Source organism: Rhinoraja longicauda, chromosome 14 (assembly GCF_053455715.1).
Source record: "Rhinoraja longicauda isolate Sanriku21f chromosome 14, sRhiLon1.1, whole genome shotgun sequence".
Lineage (NCBI taxonomy): Eukaryota > Metazoa > Chordata > Chondrichthyes > Rajiformes > Arhynchobatidae > Rhinoraja > Rhinoraja longicauda.
The window spans coordinates 30016596-30035802 of NC_135966.1; the positions used below are offsets into that span (position 1 = coordinate 30016596).

General features: G+C 39.8%; 1 protein-coding gene across 8 annotated transcripts in view; it reads right to left on the reverse strand.

The window, feature by feature from the left end:
- Positions 1-19207, reverse strand: part of LOC144600162 (histone-lysine N-methyltransferase, H3 lysine-36 specific-like) — a 131170-nt gene that overhangs the window by 15513 nt on the left and 96450 nt on the right. For all 8 annotated transcript variants that reach the window (XM_078411631.1, XM_078411629.1, XM_078411634.1 and 5 more), the window contains 4 exons: positions 15294-15410; positions 13180-13321; positions 11662-11768; positions 2813-3017 (listed from right to left, as the gene is read on the reverse strand). In XM_078411631.1, the coding sequence (XP_078267757.1) occupies positions 2813-3017; positions 11662-11768; positions 13180-13321; positions 15294-15410 (571 nt within the window). The remainder of the gene's footprint in view (positions 1-2812; positions 3018-11661; positions 11769-13179; positions 13322-15293; positions 15411-19207) is intronic.

The following is a 19207-nucleotide window of genomic DNA, read 5'->3' on the forward strand; positions in this document are numbered from 1 at the left end:
AACATTGAGCTGCCAGTCACGTCCCTCTTTCAACCATGACTCCATAATGGTCACATCATCCTATTTTGAAACACTGATCCAGGCTCTAAGTTCATTCACTTTACTCAAGATGGTCTTTGTGTTGAAGTGACCACGCTTTAAGTCATCAGTTTCACCATGTTCGTTCACCTCTTATTGCCCATTTTTCCTTTGAGACTTACTGGTCCTAACCTCTACCTTCCCATCAAGTCTTCCATTTATGACCTGCTATTCTGGTGCACACCCCCTTACCACTTTAGGTTAATCCCTCCCGAATAGTGCTGGTGAACCTCCTTGCAAGGATAATGGTCCCCCGCCAATTCAGGTGCAGCCTGTCTTGTACAGGTCACTTCTGCTCCAGAAGAGATCCCAATGATCCAGAACCCCCAAATCCCTGCCCCCTAAACCAACAGCTCAGACATATATTCATGTCCTATCCATCTATTTTTATTCTCACCAGCACATGATACCAGAAGTAATCCAGAGAATATTATCTTCACAGTCCTGCTTTTTAACCTTTTGCAGAACTCCCTATCTTCATTCCGCAGGACCTCATTCCATTTCCAACCTATCTCATTTGTGTCAACGTGCACAATGACCTCCGGCTGCCCTGCCTTCTCCTTGAGAATGTACTGCAGCCGGTCTAATTTCAGAAATCATAGGGACTTTTTTTTCTATCAAGAGGGCCTGTTTCAGGCTAGAATAGGGAAGACAAGAAGCCAAATTGTCACTGACACTCCATTTTCCACGACATGCTGGGAAAATGGCTGTTTGCATGTTACCACAGATTGATATCAAACGGCATTTGACATCAATTGCAAAATTCCATCATGCCATTCAGACCTGTAAGAATACAGAAGCACGATTTCATTGAAGAATAAAATCCTGGCATCACATTAAAGGGATGGACTATAACTGGTGGGATCCTTTCTCCTCTAGGTGGATATCTTTCCATTGTTACTAATCATACCCTCTCCGACTTCATTAATGATGTTCCTAGCACCCACTCTACTCATAACCCTATCCAATCATAACCACACTACCACCTAATAATCTGCTCGACCAACTGCATCCCCCAGCAACCGTCATGATTCTCCTGCTCCTTCTCTCTCATAATGGGCTGTGATCCTGCATGTATCTGATTCCATTCTGATACTGATTCATTCTTTACACTACTGTGAAAATTACACTCTTCATCTTTGTCAGATTTGATCAGCAACAACCTGAGCAATTGGTGAGCAAGTAGCAATCAAAGTTTTAAAAAATGGTGTAGGAACTCAGCGGGTCCGCAGAATCTATGGAGGGAAATGGAGAGGCAGGTTTTGGGTCAGACCTTTCTTCATCTAAAGTAAGGTCCCGACCTAAAATGTTACCTGCCCATTTCCCCCCACAGATTATTTTTTCCCCCAGCACATTATTTTTTGCCCAAGTTCCCAGCATCTGCAGTTTAGCGTCTCGCAGAGGCTATCTAAACTGTATCAGGCTCCTCACTTCACCACTGTTAGTGTCTCATCGGGAAAAAAAATCATCCTTATTATGTAATTTGGTAATGGGCCCCAAAATTGCTAAAGGAGAAAACCAAGATTAAGCACAAAATAGGTCAGGATAATATGGTTTAGGGTGGATGTAGAGAATCGGTCAAGTGCACAGAAAGATTGAAGCAAAATGAGAATTGAAAATGTTATTGTAGGTTATAAAGGGAAATAACTTTCCACTCAACCATGAAAAATTGAAGTGTTTCAAAAGTACAGTAAAACTCTGATAATCTACCATAGAGGCCCATGCGCTGTGTAAACACTCTGTTTAATCATTAACCGAATACAGTTCCATCGCTCACCCGCGCGTGCCCCAGTTCAAATCCCAACTGCCAAATCCTTTGTTCTCCTGGCACACTCCCCCCTGACCGCATGATTGGTTGACCTAGATCACGCCCGGTCCACGCGAGAGTTCGTGCCCGACAAACGACGGTTCGATACCAAAGTTGCTCGACCCGCCACACTACTATCAAATTATTCAGAAATCTAGATGGATGGGCAACCGGCTCAACAGGTTATGACTGCATTGCTTCCTTTCCATTCCCTGGGACCCCAGTTCTTCGATTCCCTTTGAACTTACCAGGTTCACTGGAAAATTTATTATTAACACTACATTACACTAAAGTGAGTGGTATTGTAGATAATGAAGGTGATTGTCAAAAATTGAAGCAGGATCTTTATCGGTTAGGCAGGTGCGCTGAGGAATGTTGTTGGAATTTAATGGGCCAAATGCAGGCCGGTGGGACTAGTGTAGATGGGACATGTTGGTCAGCATGGGCAAGTTGGGCCATAGGGACAGTTTCCACGCTACATGACTCTATGATTCAAGTTCAGTTCAATTTAGTTCATTGTCACGTGTACCGAGGTACAGTGAAAAGCTTTTGTTGTGTGCTAATCAGTCAGCGGAACGACAATACATGATTACAAATGAGCCATTCACAGTGTACAGATACATGATAAGAGAATAACTGCATGATATCTAACAAAATTAATTGAAAGTGCATTGGGGTATTAATACATAATGCCCAATAGTCTAGAAAATCTGCCAGTGTGTAACCAAAGTTCACCCTAAGTTGGATTATTGGAATTTTGCCATAATAGTATTCTGTTTAACAACACCGATTTAATTACTTTGAAACTGCTGCCAATTGTTTAATTAATCCTTTTCAATCCTATGATTAGTAATTGTGTTATTGTTGTCAGTATTATTTTTCATGTTTCATTTCACATGAATTGGAGCAAACAGTTTAGCCACTCACCAGCAGGGCGCTTATTCAAAACCAGACAATCAGCATGATACACCTTTGGGCACCCAGGTTTCTTGCAGATAACGAGCTGCCCACCATCTCCACAACGGAAACATTCTTCCTCGTGATCCTTCACTAATTCAGACCGCTGCTTACGCTTTCTTGGAAGCATTTGCCTTTTCTTTAACTTCTTTTCATCTGTGGAGCTTTGTATAGTCTATAGAGGTACCAGGAAAGAAATAAAGAAGTTACTAAAAAACATTCAGTCAGAGGAGCAGTAATTATTGTTATGGTGTTTCTACACTAAATTAATAACTTGTGTAATTAATAAGTTCATAAGTCATAAGAGGAGACGTAGGCCATTTGGCCCATTGAGTTTACTCTGCCATTCAACCATGACTGATCTTTCTTTCCCACTCAACCCAATTCTCCTGCCTTCTCCCCAAAACACTTGACACCCTTACTAATCAAGAATCTGTCAATCTCCACCTGAAAAATACCAAATGGCCTCCACAGCCACATGCGGCAATGAATTTCAGATTCACCACCCTCCAACTAAAGAAATTCCTCCTCATCTCCTTTCTAAAGGTGCGTCCTTTTATTCTGAGTCTATGTCCTCTGGTCCTAGACTCTCCCACTAGTGGAAACATTCTCTCCGCATCCACTCTATCCAGACCTTTCCTTATTCGGTAAGTTTCAATGTCCGTCCTCTTCCTTCTAATTTCCAGCGAGTACAGGCCAAATACTATCAAATGTTAATCATATGTTAACCCAATTAACCCCTGGATCATTCTCGTAAGCCTCCTCTGGACCCTGTTAGGGCCCAAAACTGATCACAATACTCCAAATGTGTTCTGACCAGAGCCTTATAAAGCCTCAGCATTACAGCAATGATTTTATACTCTAGTTCTCTTGAAATAAATGCTACCATTGTATTTGCCTTCCTTACTACCAATTCAACGTGCAAATTAACCTTTTGGAAACCCTGCACCAGCACTCCCAGGCTCCTTAGCACCTCTGATTACTGAATCCTCTCCCCATTTAAAAAATATTCTACACCTTTATTCCTGCTACCAAAATGCATGACTCTACACTTTTCTACACTGTATTCCATTTGTCACTTCTTAGCCCACTCTCCCAACCTATCCAAGTCCTTCTGCAGGGTCCCTGCTTTCCCTACACTACCTGCCCCTCTACCTATCTGTGTATCATCTGCAAACTTGGCCATCAAGCCTTCAATTTCCTCATTCAAATCATTGATATACAATGTGAAGAGTAGCGACCACAGTACCGACTCCTGTGAAACACCGCTGGTCAATAGACAATAGACAATAGGTGCAGGAGTAGACCATTCAGCCCTTCGAGCCAGCACCGCCATTCAATGCGATCATGGCTGATCACTCTCAATCAGTACCCCGTTCCTGCCTTCTCCCCATACCCCCTCACACCGCTATCCTTAAGAGCTCTATCCAGCTCTCTCTTGAAAGCATCCAACGAACTGGCCTCCACTGCCTTCTGAGGTAGAGAATTCCACACCTTCACCACTCTCTGACTGAAAAAGTTCTTCCTCATCTCCGTTCTAATCTTCCTCATCTTCCTCATTTCCTCACCTCATCTCTGTATCTAACCAGAAAAAAAAGATGCTAGCATCTTCCCTCTAAGACCACGGTGGCGCAGCGTAGACTTGCTGCCTAACAACACCAGAGAACTAGTTTCGATCCTGACCATGGGTGCTTGTCATTATAGAGTTTGTACATTCTCCCTGCGACCTGCGGGGGACTTTTTCCAAGATCTTCGGTTTCTTCCCATACTCAAAAGACATACAGATTTTGTTGGTTAATTGGCTTGGTATAAATTTAAATTGTAATGTGATATAATATATTCAAATAGAATATTAAACGAAGATTTAGCAATCATTTCGCTAGATGCTGAAAAAGCATTTGATCAAGTAGAATGGCCCTATCTTTTCTCAGTGATGGAAAAATTTCAATTAGGTGAAAATTTTTGTTCATGGGTGAAACTTTTATATACATCCCCAACAGCTAGAATATTAACTAATCAAATGCTGTCATCCAAATTTCATTTATTTAGTGGTTGTAGACAAGGATGCCCACTATCTCCGCTTCTATTTGCCCTCGTTATAGAACCACTTGCTGAGAGTATTAGATCAAATCCAGACATTCACGGTTATAACACTAAACATACAACCAATAAAATTTCTTTATATGCGGATGATGTATTAATATACATTACAAATCCTGAAATTAGCATTCCGAATTTATTAAATCTCATAACTCAATTTGGTTCATTTTCAGGTTATAGAATTAACTGGTACAAAAGTGAAATTATGCCAATAATGGAGCAAAATCCAGCCATACTTCAACAATTTCCTTTTAAAATTGCCTATGAAAAGTTTAAATATCTTGGAATTTACATGACTAGGAAATATACTTCTTTATTTAAATTAAAATTTCCTCCTTTACTTACTAAATTACACAGAAATATCCAATTTTGGAAAACACTCCCTATATCATTAGTTGGTCGTAGTAATGCTATAAAGATGATCTTTCTTCCACAGCTACTATACTTATTTCAAGCAATTCCGATCTATCTTCCAAAAAAGTTTTTTTTAAAAATCGATTCAATTATTACTAATTTTATTTGGGACTACAAGACTCATAGAATAAATAAAAGACATCTATGTAAGTCTAAAACTAATGGAGGAATTGCCTTACCTAACTTCTTATTTTATTATTGGGCGGTTAATATTAAAAATATAACCTGCTGGTTGGATGACACTGATCAACAACCGGATTGGTTAAAGATGGAGAAAGATGATTGTTTACCATTTGATATTGGTGCGATCCTCTTAGCTCCAATAAATTTAAATAAAAAAACATATGGAGGTAATCCGATTATACATAGTGTTATCCGTACCTGGAAACAATTAAAACTTACTTTAAAACTGAGTAAATTATCCTCTTTCCTCCCTATTGCGAATAACCCTTCTTTTAAACCGTCTCTCTTAGATAGTGGATTTGCTCAATGGGAAAGTTATGGAATTAAAATGGTGGGAGATCTTTATCATAAGGGAACCTTTCTTTCTTTTCAGGATTTACAGCAGAAGTACGGATTACATGTTAATAATTATTTTAGATATTTACAACTTAGAGATTATGTAAAATTACACATGCAAGAATATAAATTTAGAGGTCCAGAAACTCTTGATGTATGCCTGAATCGACATTATAATTCAAATAAATTAATATCCTTTATTTATAATACTCTCCTAGATACTGACATTCCATCATCAGAATCATATAGACGAGCATGGGAGGACGAATTGAACCAACTCATAATGCAAGATATATGGGATGAAAATTTACAACATATACACCAATGTTCATTAAATACTAGACATTCCTTAATACAATTTAAAATAATATAGACTACATTATTCGAAGACGAAATTAAATAGGATTTTTCCTATTATCTCTCCTATTTGTGATAAATGTCAATTTCAAAAAGCTAATTTAACTCATACTTTCGTAACTTGCATAAAAATGCAAAATTTCTGGTTGGATATTTTAAAAATAGTTTCTAAAGTTATTGACAAGCAATTGGATGTGGATCCAAAATTAATAATATTAGGATTATCAGAACATATTACAAACTTTACAACAAGTCAGGTACATTTTCTTGATTACAGTTTAATAACTGCGAAAAAGTTAATACTTAAATTTTGGAAAAAACCAATAACCCCCACAACTAAAATGTGGATTACGGAAATGACAGAGACCTTGCATTTGGAAAAAATAAGATTTGCCTTAATTGACAAACCTGATTTATTTTTTAAAATATGGTCTCCATTTATTGAATTTTTAGAAAAGTAAATGGGCTTGACCCAGGACTAAAATAAAAAATTTAAACTAAAAGTTGAAACTTGAGTTTCGGGTTGGATGTACAACTGTGGTTATTGTCTCCCGGATCTACCCCCTTTAATTTTTATAGTTATAACTCTTTTTTTTTTTCATTCTTTATTTTTATTTTCTCTCCTCAAATTTTAAAAATTGAAGCTATGTAGAACGTTGTAACAAATTTGTCTTTTATTTCCATCTGTACATATGTTTTTCAAAAAATAAATATATATAAATAAATAAATAAATAAATTTAAATTGTCCCTAGCGTAGGATAGTGTTAATGTGCGGAGATCACTGGTCGGTGTACACTTCTTGGGCCGAAGGGCCTGTTTCCCCGCTGTATCTCTAAACTAAAAATATAAACTAAACCATGGGCTCTCATCTTTAGCAGCCTCACCTTATCGAAGGCCTTCTGAAAATCCAGGTAAACAATATCCACTGACTGTCCTTTGTTTATCCTGCGATTTATTTCCTCAAGGAATTCAAAAATGCCTCAGGCAAGATCTCCCCTTCACAAAACCATGCTGACTTTAGCCTACTTTATCATGTGCTTCTAAGTACTCGGAAACCTCATCCTTTATAATGGATGATAACATCTAACCAACCTACACTTCCACGCTGTAGGTTGTTAGGCGGTTGTCAGGGTCCAACCGACAACCTACAGCACGGAAGTCAGGCTAACCGGTCTATAGTTTCCCCTCTTTTGCTTCGCTCCCTTCTTGGACAGCAGAGCAATCCTCTGGAACTTTTCCTGACTCTAGTGATTTTTGAAAGATCAACAATCTTTCTCCAACAAAATCCCTCCACAATCTCCTGAGTAATAGCCATTCCACTAACTTTTGCCCCCTGACTCTCTTTAATTTCAGACACATTGCTGATGTCTTCTGTTGTAGTACAGTAACATTTAAAATACAATTGGACAGGGACATGGATACGAAAGGTTTAGCAGGATACGGGCCAAATGAATTGCACCCCAACAGGCAGGAGACCAGCATTCTGGCAGGCAGGTTTGCCACTGCTACATGGGTGGGTTTAAACTAAATAGTGGGGGGGGGGGGGTGAGACAAATTGGAAATACAAGGATGGAGTTAAAGGGAAAGAGAGTAGAGGAAAAGTTAAGAAAGACACCAGAATTAACGGGACAGATAGCTAACGAAGGGATAGGAGAGTATGGCCAAGTGAAATAGGAATCTATGTGAAAGGTAAGGTGAACAATGGAGTAAAAGTATTATATATGAATGCGCAAAGTATAAGAAGTAAAGTGGATGAGCTTGAGGCTCAGTTAGACATTGATAGATATGGCATTGTGGGGATTACAGAGACATGGCTGCATAAGGATCAGGACTGGGAACTGAATATTCAGGGTAACACGTCCTATAGAAAGGACAGGTAGGTGGACAGAGAAGGTGGGGTAGCTCGGTTGGTAAGGGATGAAATTCAGTCCGTTGCGACAGGTGATGTAGGGACTGACGATGTAGAGTCACTGTGGATAGAATTGAGGAATTGTAAAGGTAAGAAGACACTAATGGGAGTTACCTACAGGCCCCCAAACAGTAGCCTGGATACAGGGTGCAAGTTGCAGCAGGAGTTAAAATTGGCATGTAACAAAGGTAATGCCACTGTGGTTATGGGAGATTTCAATATGCAGGTAGACTGGGGAAATCAGGTTAGTTCTTGACCCCAAGAAAGGGAATTTGTAGAGTGCCTCCGAGATGCATTCTTAGAGCAGCTTGTACTGGAGCCTACCAGAGAGAAGGCAATTCTGGATTTAGTATTGTCTAATGAACCAGATTTAATAAGGGAACTCAAGGTAAAGGAACCACAAGGAGGTAGTGACCATAATATGATGTTTTAATCTGCAAATTGAGAGGGAGAAGGTTAAATCAGAAGTGTCAGTGTTGCAGTTGAACAACTATGAAGGCATGAGAGAGGACCTGGCCAAGGTCGACTGGAAAAGGAACTTAGCAGGAATGACAGTGGAACAGCAATGGCAGGAATTTCTGGGCATAATCCAGAAGATGCAGGATCATTCCATTCCAAAGAGGAAGAAAGATTCTAAGGGGAGTAAGAGGCAACCGTGGCTGATAAGGGATGTAGGGGATGGAATAAAACTAAAAGAAAAGGTGTATAATACAGCAAAGAGCAGCAGGAAGCCAGAGGATTGGGAAACTTTCAAAGGGCAAAAGGTAACAAAAAAGGGCAATACGGGCTGAAAAGATGGAAGTACGAGGGTAAGCTGGCCAAGAATATAAAGAAGGATAGTAAAAGCTTCTTTAGGTATGTTAAGAGAAAAAGATTAGTAAAGACAAATGTGGGTCCTTTGAAGGCAGAAACAGATCATGTTATTATGGATAACAAGGAAATGGCAGAAGAGTTGAACAGGTACTTCGGTTCTGTCTTCACTAAGGAAGACACAAACAATCTCCCAGATGTACTAGAAGACGGTGGATCGAGGGAGACAGAGGAGCTGAAAGAAATTTGCATTAGACGAGAAATAGTATTGGGTAGACTGATTGGACTAAACACATTAACTATCAATCACCCATTTGAATGGATGAATGAATAAAAGGTTGATAAATCCCCAGGGCCTGATGGTCTGCATCCCAGGGTACTCAAGGTGGTGGCTCTAGAAATCGTGGACGCAGTGGTGATCATTTTCCAATGTTCTATAGATTCAGGATCAGTTCCTGTGGATTGGAGGGTAGCTAATGTTTTTCCACTTTTCAAGAAAGGAGCGAGAAAGAAAACGGGGAATTATAGACCAGTTAGCCTGTGCATCAGTGGTAGGGAAGATGTTGGAGTCAATAAGCGAGTTCGGTATTCCGACTGAGCTTATGCAGGCCATAGGTCGCGGGGGCATAGAATTGTCGCCAGCAGATCTACGTGTAAACAAACCTTCGTTTCAACCGTTTTTTCCAGATTTTCTCCATGTAGGTAAGAAAATACTGTTTTCAGAACTGTTAATTTGGTGAATGGTTAATCAGTAAAAACGATGATGATTTTGTAGGTTTTTTTGCATTATGTGGCAAGTTCCCCTCACCTCTCCCTGACTCTTTAACTTGTCCCGGAACCGTGGAACTGCGGCAGGCGGCGGAGATAGGAGGCAGAAGCTGCCGGCGAAGGTTCACCGGACAGCGGATCGCCACCCACACAGAGCCGAGACAGGGCGAGAGATCGCAGCGCCCTCTCGCAAACAACATACTCAAGGAAACTTCCCTCCTCGCTGCCGCTCATCCTGGGGATGCGGGGCTTCTGAACAACAACTACAACACTTGTGTTTGTTCTTATTTCGCTGCGTTAGAGGGAGACGGGGCCAGGGAAGAGAGTGGAGTGGCGCAGATCTTGCTGGCGCTGGGAGAGAGAGAGGGGAGAGAGAGAGGGAGGGGGGGGAACAGAGAGTCGGGGTAGAGGGAGCAGCGGGAGCGCGGGGAGGGGGAGAGTGTCAGAGGGTCCGGTGAAGGAGCGCCTCCACTTGCGGGAACTGCTCCCTTCCTCTCTCTCCCTCCCAGCGCCAGCGAGATCTGCACCGCTCCTCCACTCTCTTCCCCGGCCCCGTCTCCCTCTAACGCAGCGAAATATGAACAAACGCAAGTGTTGTAGTTGTTGTTCAGAAGCCCTGCATCCCTGGGGTGAGCAGCGGCGAAGAGGGAAGTTTCCTTGAGTTTGTTGTTTACGAGGGGGCGTGGATGATCCGCCATGATCACAATGAATGGCGGTGCTGGCTCGAAGGGCCAAATGGCCTTCTCCTGCACCTATTTTCTATGTAACTGTGTAACATGAGCAGATCCCGACCCAAGACATCACCTATCAATGTTCTCCAAGGATGCTGCCTGACATGCTGAGTTCCTCCAGCATGTCGTGTCTTTCCTGGGACTAGTGGAGATGGCGCATCTTGGTCGGTATCGGCAAGTTGGACCGAAGGGCCTGCTCTGTGCTGTTTGACTCTATGATGCTATAACATTCCTTACTGTCCCATTATTTACTCATTAACTCCACAACCACATACTCGACGGGTAATTTACAGTTGTCAGTTAAAGTACATAGAGGCAGCACTGAAGGTCAAGATTGGACCCAAATTGTTGGAGCTGTGCAGCAGCAGCGCTCTCTCGGAATCAGAAAGTTCTCCATTCAGTGTAGATTTGGACACAATATCTAATCTGAAACATTAGTGTAAGATTGCTTCCTCTGCATGTTCAAAGAACAGTGACACGAAGTAAAGAGTGGGTTCCCTTGGTATCCCAGCCACATTTATTTCTTGTCTAGTAACACCAAAAACAAATTATTTATCTAATTTGTCACGTAAGGGACCCTGCCATGTACAAATTGGTCGCCAAGTCATCCTATAAAAATGAGCATCATTTAATTGGTTATTAAGTTCATTGATACAATTGGAACATGTGAAAGCTGTTATACGAATGCAGCTTTATTGCATTGATCTTGTTATTCATAACCAATTTTGACCTCTGCAATGTAAACAGCTAAAGTGAAAACTGAATGTATAAATCTTAATGTCTGTAGTAGCCATTATATCAGAAAGAAAATATTCAGTATAGAATCTGATGCACCTCAATATCTATATACTAAAACTCTTGTTTGTTTGTTCCTGAACTACAGCCAAAACGGTACACAATAGCACGACAATTTTAGGCCCACCTTACTCACCGTCATCCCTTTGGTGCTAATGGAAGAAGTTTCATTGAAATTGGTGTTATATTTTTAAAGTTACTCACATTTTAAAGTTTAAATCTATTTCCTAGGGAGGGAGGGGGAGGGAGATGGGAAGGAGGGGGTAGGAGGGAGGATAAGGGGGATGGAGTGGAGGTAAGGGGGAGGGGAGGGAGTGCGAGGGAGGGGAGGGGGGAGGGGAGGAGCGGGTGCTGCACCAATGCAGGAGAGATTTGGTCTAGTTTACATTAAATGTAAGGGAACTGGAGATCTTACCTTAGGCTGCACGCCTAAGTAGCCACTGCAGTTTGGAGCTCCACATTTACATGCAGTCTTCCCAGTGCCCAAACATTCCAGGTGATAATTAAATGTCAGCTCTGATGCTGTAGAAGTATCAGTATCATTAGATTTATACTTGGTCTTGATGTGCAATAAATAAATGCATACAAATAGCATCTGATTTCCTAAAATATTATAATTACATTTTCCTGATATGATTAGTTCAAAATTATAGTACATTTTTGTATTACACAAAAATAAATCTTAATTAATTTTATCAAGTCCTAATCTTCAGAGACCATGAATTTGAGTGCAGCACAGTGGCGCAGCTAGTGGAGCTGCCAACTCAGCACCAACGATACACAAAATGCTGGAGTAACTCAGCGGGACAGACAGCATCTCTGGCGAGATGGAATGGGTGACGTTTCTGGTCGAGACCCTTCTTCAGACGTCACAACCCGAAACGTCACCCATTCCTTCTCTCCAGAGATGCTGCCTGTCTCGCTGAGTTACTCCAGCATTTTGCGTCTATCTTCGATTTAAACCACCATCTGCAGTTCTTTCCTATACAACTAAGCACCAAAGACCTGGGTTTCATCCTGACCTCGGGTGCTGTCCGTGTAGTTTGCACATTCTTCCTGTGACCGTGTGGGTTTCCTCCGGGCGTTCCGGTTTCCTCCCACAACTCAAAGGCGGCGTGTTTGTAGTTTAATTGGGCACAGTAAAAAATGGGGCCCCTAATGTCTAGTGAGTGGTGGGAGAATGGGATAACATAGAACTAGTGTCAATGGGCAATCAATGGTCAGCGAGGAGTCAGTAGTAGACTGAAGGGCCTGTTTCCATGGTGTATATTTAAACTAAACAATGATCACAGGCTGCAGTTTGGTAATACGATTTATACCAGTGCGGCAAATAATGTTATTTAGTGCCCTCTGCACAAAAGCTTTGGATGTGTCATGAGTAGGAATAAATAGGATGAATGCACAGAGTCTTATATCCAGGAAACGGGAATAAAAACATATGTTTACAATTAGAGGTATAAGATTTAATACGAACCCGACGGGTAATTATTTCACTCAGAGAGTGGTGGGTATATGGAACAAGTTGCCAGGGGAGGTAGTTGAGGCAAATACTATAACAGCATTTAAAGACACGAACAAGTACATGGATAGGAAGGGTTTAGAGGAATATGGGCCAAACGCAGTCAATGGAACTAGTTTATATGGGGTATCTTAGAAGGGTTGGGCCAAAGCCCTGTTTTTGTACTGTATGACGTAATGAGTAGTTAATGGAAATGCTTGGTCCAATTTCAAAACCTCACTTCCCAAAGTGAATAATTCTGAAATTAGAGAATATACTTCTGAGAAATGAACAGATGTTTACTCTGTCAAATTTCTAGGTTCTATTATATTAGTTTGAGATTTTCCTACATCAAACTCTGGATTGATTCAAATTGCTTGTTTATTATACATGGATGGCCATCTTACCACCCTGACCATTAACACTATTCCTTACCAATAGCAATATCACACAAAGCAAACAGTCCAACTCGGGTGTCACCATTTACTGTCCACTTCTGTGTCTCACAATTTGGTTTGCAGCTATGATTCATGAAGCGGGAATAATTTCCTTTTGGGCCTGCATCAATTATCCGGTCCTGTTAATGATAAATTTACAGGTAGACTTAGATTCATTTTGTATAATTTAGAAATTCATAATATAAATATTTTGAATAATTTCAGCACAAAGGGGGACATGTAACTAAAGTATCTTTAATCTTAGAAAAAAAAAATCACAGTATGGAGGATTTTGCATAACTCTGAAATATCCATGTGTAGTAATATTTCTAAAATGTTTGCATTATGAGGTTTTGCAGTAAGGATATTGTGCATTTACAAATTATTGGAAAGTCAAGTCAATAATAGCAGATCTACAACACAGTCATGTATCAAAATTTATTTCAGTCTAAAGACCGAAAAACCTGTACTCTGAGAATTCAAATAATTACAATTTTGGAATTGTTCAGAACTTACAAGTGATGTTTAGAGATTTAACACTATTTGATAGTTTATCATGTTCATAGAATTATTGTAAAGGAGACCATTTGTCCCATGATGTCTTTTGTAGGAGCAATTCAGTTAGCCTGTCCATTGGCTCTTTCACCATTTCTGCATTTTCTTTCCTTAAAGTACATATCCAATTTCTTTGAAAGCCATGATTAAATCCATTGTATTTGTCCCATCGCACAATACAATGCACATCATAATTACATGCTGCATAAAAAAGATTATCCTGATCTGCCAATCAGCTTAAATTTATATCTTTTAGTTCTTGACCCTCTGGTAACAGGAACAATTTTTCTTTATTTACTTAGTTTAGACTTCCAATGATCTTGAACACGTATTTGAACCATGTAATTTTCTGCATGCTCTTCATTTAAGTATCGTTAGCTTTCTAATAAAAACTCTTGATCCATGTTAAGCACATGAAGGATATCAATATCAATTACCTCACATCACAAAGAATTTAAGATCACCTTTATCCAGCATTTTAAAGAACAAATTGCCACGTACTTCATTAGTACTTTTGTCTTTGAAAATACTCCTTTTTAGTCCACAATTGTACCCATTCCTTAAATTACTCACTACTGTTCATGTGCCTGAAAAACAGGGATTTTTTCCTGCTAAATAACAATCTACCTATTCCTTTCCTATTCCTCCCTGTTTCCCTTTTCATATTCATGTCTGATCTTTTAATATACAGTCTTGTTCTCAGTTGTATTTTCAACTCAGCACCTGTAGCATACCCATTTCATTTACTTCAAATATGACTTACGTCATTCATGTACATCCAGCTTTTTTTTAATCCTAACATTTGGGCAAGTAGAGAATACTCCATCAAATTACTGATTTATGCCTTATGGACGAGGGAAAGTTTTTGAACAGTCAAGAGGCAAATATATTGTCATAGATTGTCTAGCTTCTGACTTGCCAATATTTCTGGTCATATTAAGATCTGATCAATGGTCTACAAAGTTGATGATGGCACAGCAATGGTGATGCTATTAAATATAACGGTGGTTTACTGCTCTCTTGTTGAAGATGGTCAGTACCTGACACTTCAATGCCACGGCACCTCGTAATTTTAAGAAATCTTGATTGCCAAAAAATAAAACCAAAGTAATTTTGATCCCAGCCATTTACATTTGATTAATTCCTGAATGGGGAGACCGCCGTGAGGGAGGGGGAGGAATGAACAATGGGGGACCCGACGTGGGGAGAACAATGGAGGACCCGGCTTTGGGGGACTGCCAGGAGGAGGGAGAGGGAAAATAAAGGAGGAGTCGGCGGGGGTACTTTTTAATTTTGTCAGTGCCGTTGGTGCAGACTATTTTCATAGCTGGGGAATGCAAGCAAAGAACTTCACTGTGGTTTGTCACACGTGACAATAAAGTATTCCATTCCATTCCTGATTGCAAACATCAATCCAAATACTACCCATTTTCACTTCTCATAATTATTGATTTTCAATATATTTACAGATTTTACTTGCTGATCAATGTTTGACTATGTGTGTTTGACATACAAGTTATTGTTAAATTCAGAATTTTGAACTTTTAAAGTTATTACCTTATCAAGAGTAAGCATGTAGAAGTTGATGATGTCATGTTCCTGTGCATATTTGATTCGAGCATAACATTCCTCCTCATCTATCACCTCACCCACATACTCATTCACAAAATCTCCCTGTATAAGAATTAGATTCAACAGTGAATATAAACATCATAGCTATCAAAAATTAAAAACAAAACTAGAAATGTTGGAAGAACTTAGTCAGTCAAGAGCCTTTGTGCGGAAAGAGAAAATAATTAACAATTTGGATCTGATCCTTTCTGAGAACTGAGGCTGGGGTGAGGGGGGAGATATTGGTTTTACATTTGTCAAAAATGTTGTAGTCATTGAAGGGATTAAAAAAAACTTAAGTACACAATGCACAGTTTAAGGATATAGTCAAAATTACTGTTTTGAAATTTTCAGCCTTTTACAATCTACACCTCAGTGTTAGGGTTAAAAACAAACTGGAGGAGACCAAGGACAGAAAGGTCAGCTTGGAAATAGAAAGTACACCTCCTCCCTCACTTCCATTCAGGGACCCCAGCAAGTCTTTCAGATGAGACAGAGGTTCACATGCACCTCTTCAAACCTTGTCTGCTGCATTCAGTACTCCTGATGTGGCCTATTTGCATTAGTGAGATGAAGCATAGACTAGGTGATGATTTTTGCCCTGTGTTCTGTCCGTCAAACCATGCAGGATCTCCCGGTTGCTAATTACTCCCTTTCCCATACTGACGTTTGTGTCCTTGGTCTCCTCCATTGCCATGGCGAGGCTACATGTAAATTGGAGGAACAGCACCTCGGGTTAGCTTACAACCCATGCAATGAAAACTGAATTCTCCACTTTCAAGTAATAACCCCCATACCCTTTGCCTGTCCTGTGCCACACCCCACTTTCCCCAAGCTTCTTTCCCCTCCTCCTGTTTTCTTCCACCTATACCCCTCCTGCCAGCTTTACATTTCATTGTTTTTTTATCTTCTTTTCATCTCTAGCCTTTGTCATCACCTGTATCCACCTATCGTTTCCAGATTTTGTTCTGCCCCACCTTTCTTTTCCTGCATTCTCCCCCTTACGTAATCAGTCTGAAGAAGGGTCCTGACCCAAAAAGTCACCAATCCATTTATGCATGACCTGCTGAGTTTCTCCAGCATTTTGTGTTTTGCCTTCATTCTTCTAAACCCCAATAATTAATGGCCTAATTTACTCGCCTGCTTTATTCCTGAAACCGATCAAGACTTGTGTACCACCTTTAAAGGCAACTATGTTCTTTCTTAAATAAGTAGACTAACGTGTGTGAAGTTTATACTGTATGGTTGGCCAAATTTTTTTTTTAGTCTTCTTTACCACCTCTCTTGCAATTAAATACAATATTCCATTTGCCTTAATTACTTGGAGTATCTACATGCCAACCTTGTTTCTTGCATGAACACATCCAGTTCTCTTGAACACTAGTATTTAAGTCCCACACTATAAAAATACTTTTTCTAACCTTTCTACCAAAGTGTATTTAACCTCACATTTGCCCTTATTATGACATATGATATCCCTCCTATTTGGAGAGATGTCAACACTACCTAATTTTGATATGCTTTCTGAAGGGCTCTGTTACCACCTTCTTAATGATGCATTCTGGCATATAAAAATTAGGTAGTGTTCTTGGTTCTCCAAAATATTCCAAATGGAATTTAAACTGGAGGTGGCGGAGTATGGACTTAAGCAAGAAGGGTTTCTTGGAAAAGAAGAGCTGCCTTAAATTTAGTTGCGTCTGGTTGAGTAACTATAGTAGGGTGAAGACTATTCCATGCTTTAATTGTGCAAGGGAAGAATGAATTACTATTCACATCTGTCTTGATAGCTGGTATCTCAAATTGAATCGACATCTCTCCAAAGAGATGCAACTAAGGTTAGGCTTATTGGTAAAAAAAATCCCCATTTTATCTCTTAATTCTTTCTTGAATAGCAGTTATATGTGCCCTTTTTCAATTCTCTTCGCAAAATGCAGAGAATATTGAAAGTCCACAACTATCGCATCCATAGTCTTAGCAGTCACCCCTTTTCAGAACTCTACATCTTAAGGTGTAAGGGATTTGTCAACATTTAGCCCCAATAATTTGTCTATTGATTTTGTTTTAAATTCCTCCTTTCGTTTGTTCTTTGGTTACCTGCTACAATTGCATTAATTGTTATGCCTTCCATTGACTTATATCTAAGTGACACCATTGTAAAATATTTAACACATACTTCAATCTTACAAAGTAAATTATACTATTAAGGACCACTCATTTGTGAAAGTGGACTGAGTTTTGTTTTTACAATAGGTGCAGGAGTAGGCCATTCGGCCCATCGAGCCAGCACCGCCATTCAATGTGATCATGACTGATCATTCTCAATCAGTACCCCGTTCCTGCCTTCTCCCCATACCCCCTGACTCCGCTATCCTTAAGAGCTCTATCTAGCTCTCTCTTGAATACATTCAGAAAATTGGCCTCCACTGCCTTCTGAGGCAGAGAATTCCACAGATTCACATCTCTCTGACTGAAAATGTTTTTCCTCATCTCCGTTCTAAATGGCCTACCCCTTATTCTTAAACTGTGGCCCCTTGTTCTGGACTCCCCCAACATTGGAAACACGTTTCCTGCCTCTAACGTGTCCAACCCCTTAATAATCTTATACGTTTCGATAAGATCCCCTCTCATCCTTCTAAATTCCAGTGTATACAAGCCTAGTCGCTCCAGTCTTTCAACATATGACAGTCCCGCCATTCCGGGAATTAACCAAGTAAACCTACGCTGCACACCCTCAATAGCAAGAATATCCTTCCTCAAATTTGAGGCCATTGTAATTTATTTCACTTGAATATAATGATACCTGCAATTTACCTGATGAAAAACTAACTTTTAAAATTTATACATATATAGAAATTCAATGTTTAAGAAAATCATAAGAACCAATTTGCAATATTCTCATAATGGAATTAAATACTCTTTTGCAATGAGTCACCACAAAGGATGTAAAATTCTGTTTATAATTTAGGCAAAAAGTGCTCATTGAATAAAGAGTAATTTCTTATGACTCAACTCCAAAATATTTTGAAAAAATGTTCTCTTCAATTTCTAGGTGTGGGCCATGGGAAAAGTCAGCCGTGCCCGAAACTAGGTCATGAATACTCATTTTATAGCATCAAACTTAAAGCAGCATTCTATAAAAACAGCCAATATTAATAAATTGTCCAACCAAAGGAGGTGTTAAAGAATATTTAAATCCGTCTTCCACAAAGGTGAATAAGGGGTAGGCCATTTAGAACGGAGATGAGGAAGAACTTTTTCAGTCAGAGGGTGGTGAAGGTGTGGAATTCTCTGCCTCAGAAGGCAGTGGAGGCCAGTTCGTTGGATGCTTTCAAGAGAGAGCTGGATAGAGCTCTTAAGGATAGCGGAGTGAGGGGGTATGGGGAGAAGGCAGGAACGGGGTACTGATTGATAGTGATCAGCCATGATCGCATTGAATGGCGGTGCTGGCTCGAAGGGCTGAATGGCCTACTCCTGCACCTATTGTCTATTGTCTATTGTCTATTGACTTTTCAGCATGGATTTCTAGATAGTAGTCAGACTAAGTGCACATTTTTCTTCTGTTTGGTTATCTATGTTTCTTCAATCATTTCCCCAACTTTTAATAACTGCTCAGTATGTCTTAGTACCTTGTTTACTCCACTTACACACCTTGTCACTGTAAAGGTAAAATTACTTATTTTGTCCATCTTAAATGCCCTTCTTTACACGAGAACAAAATGAATACTTCTTATTATCATAATGTTAAAAAGAGAATTAAATTGTCAGATTTTACACAAAAAATATTTGGTTCTTAAACTTGGCAGAGATGGATTTTTAAAATAATTTAACATCCATTCAATCATCAAAGTTCGAAAAACAGT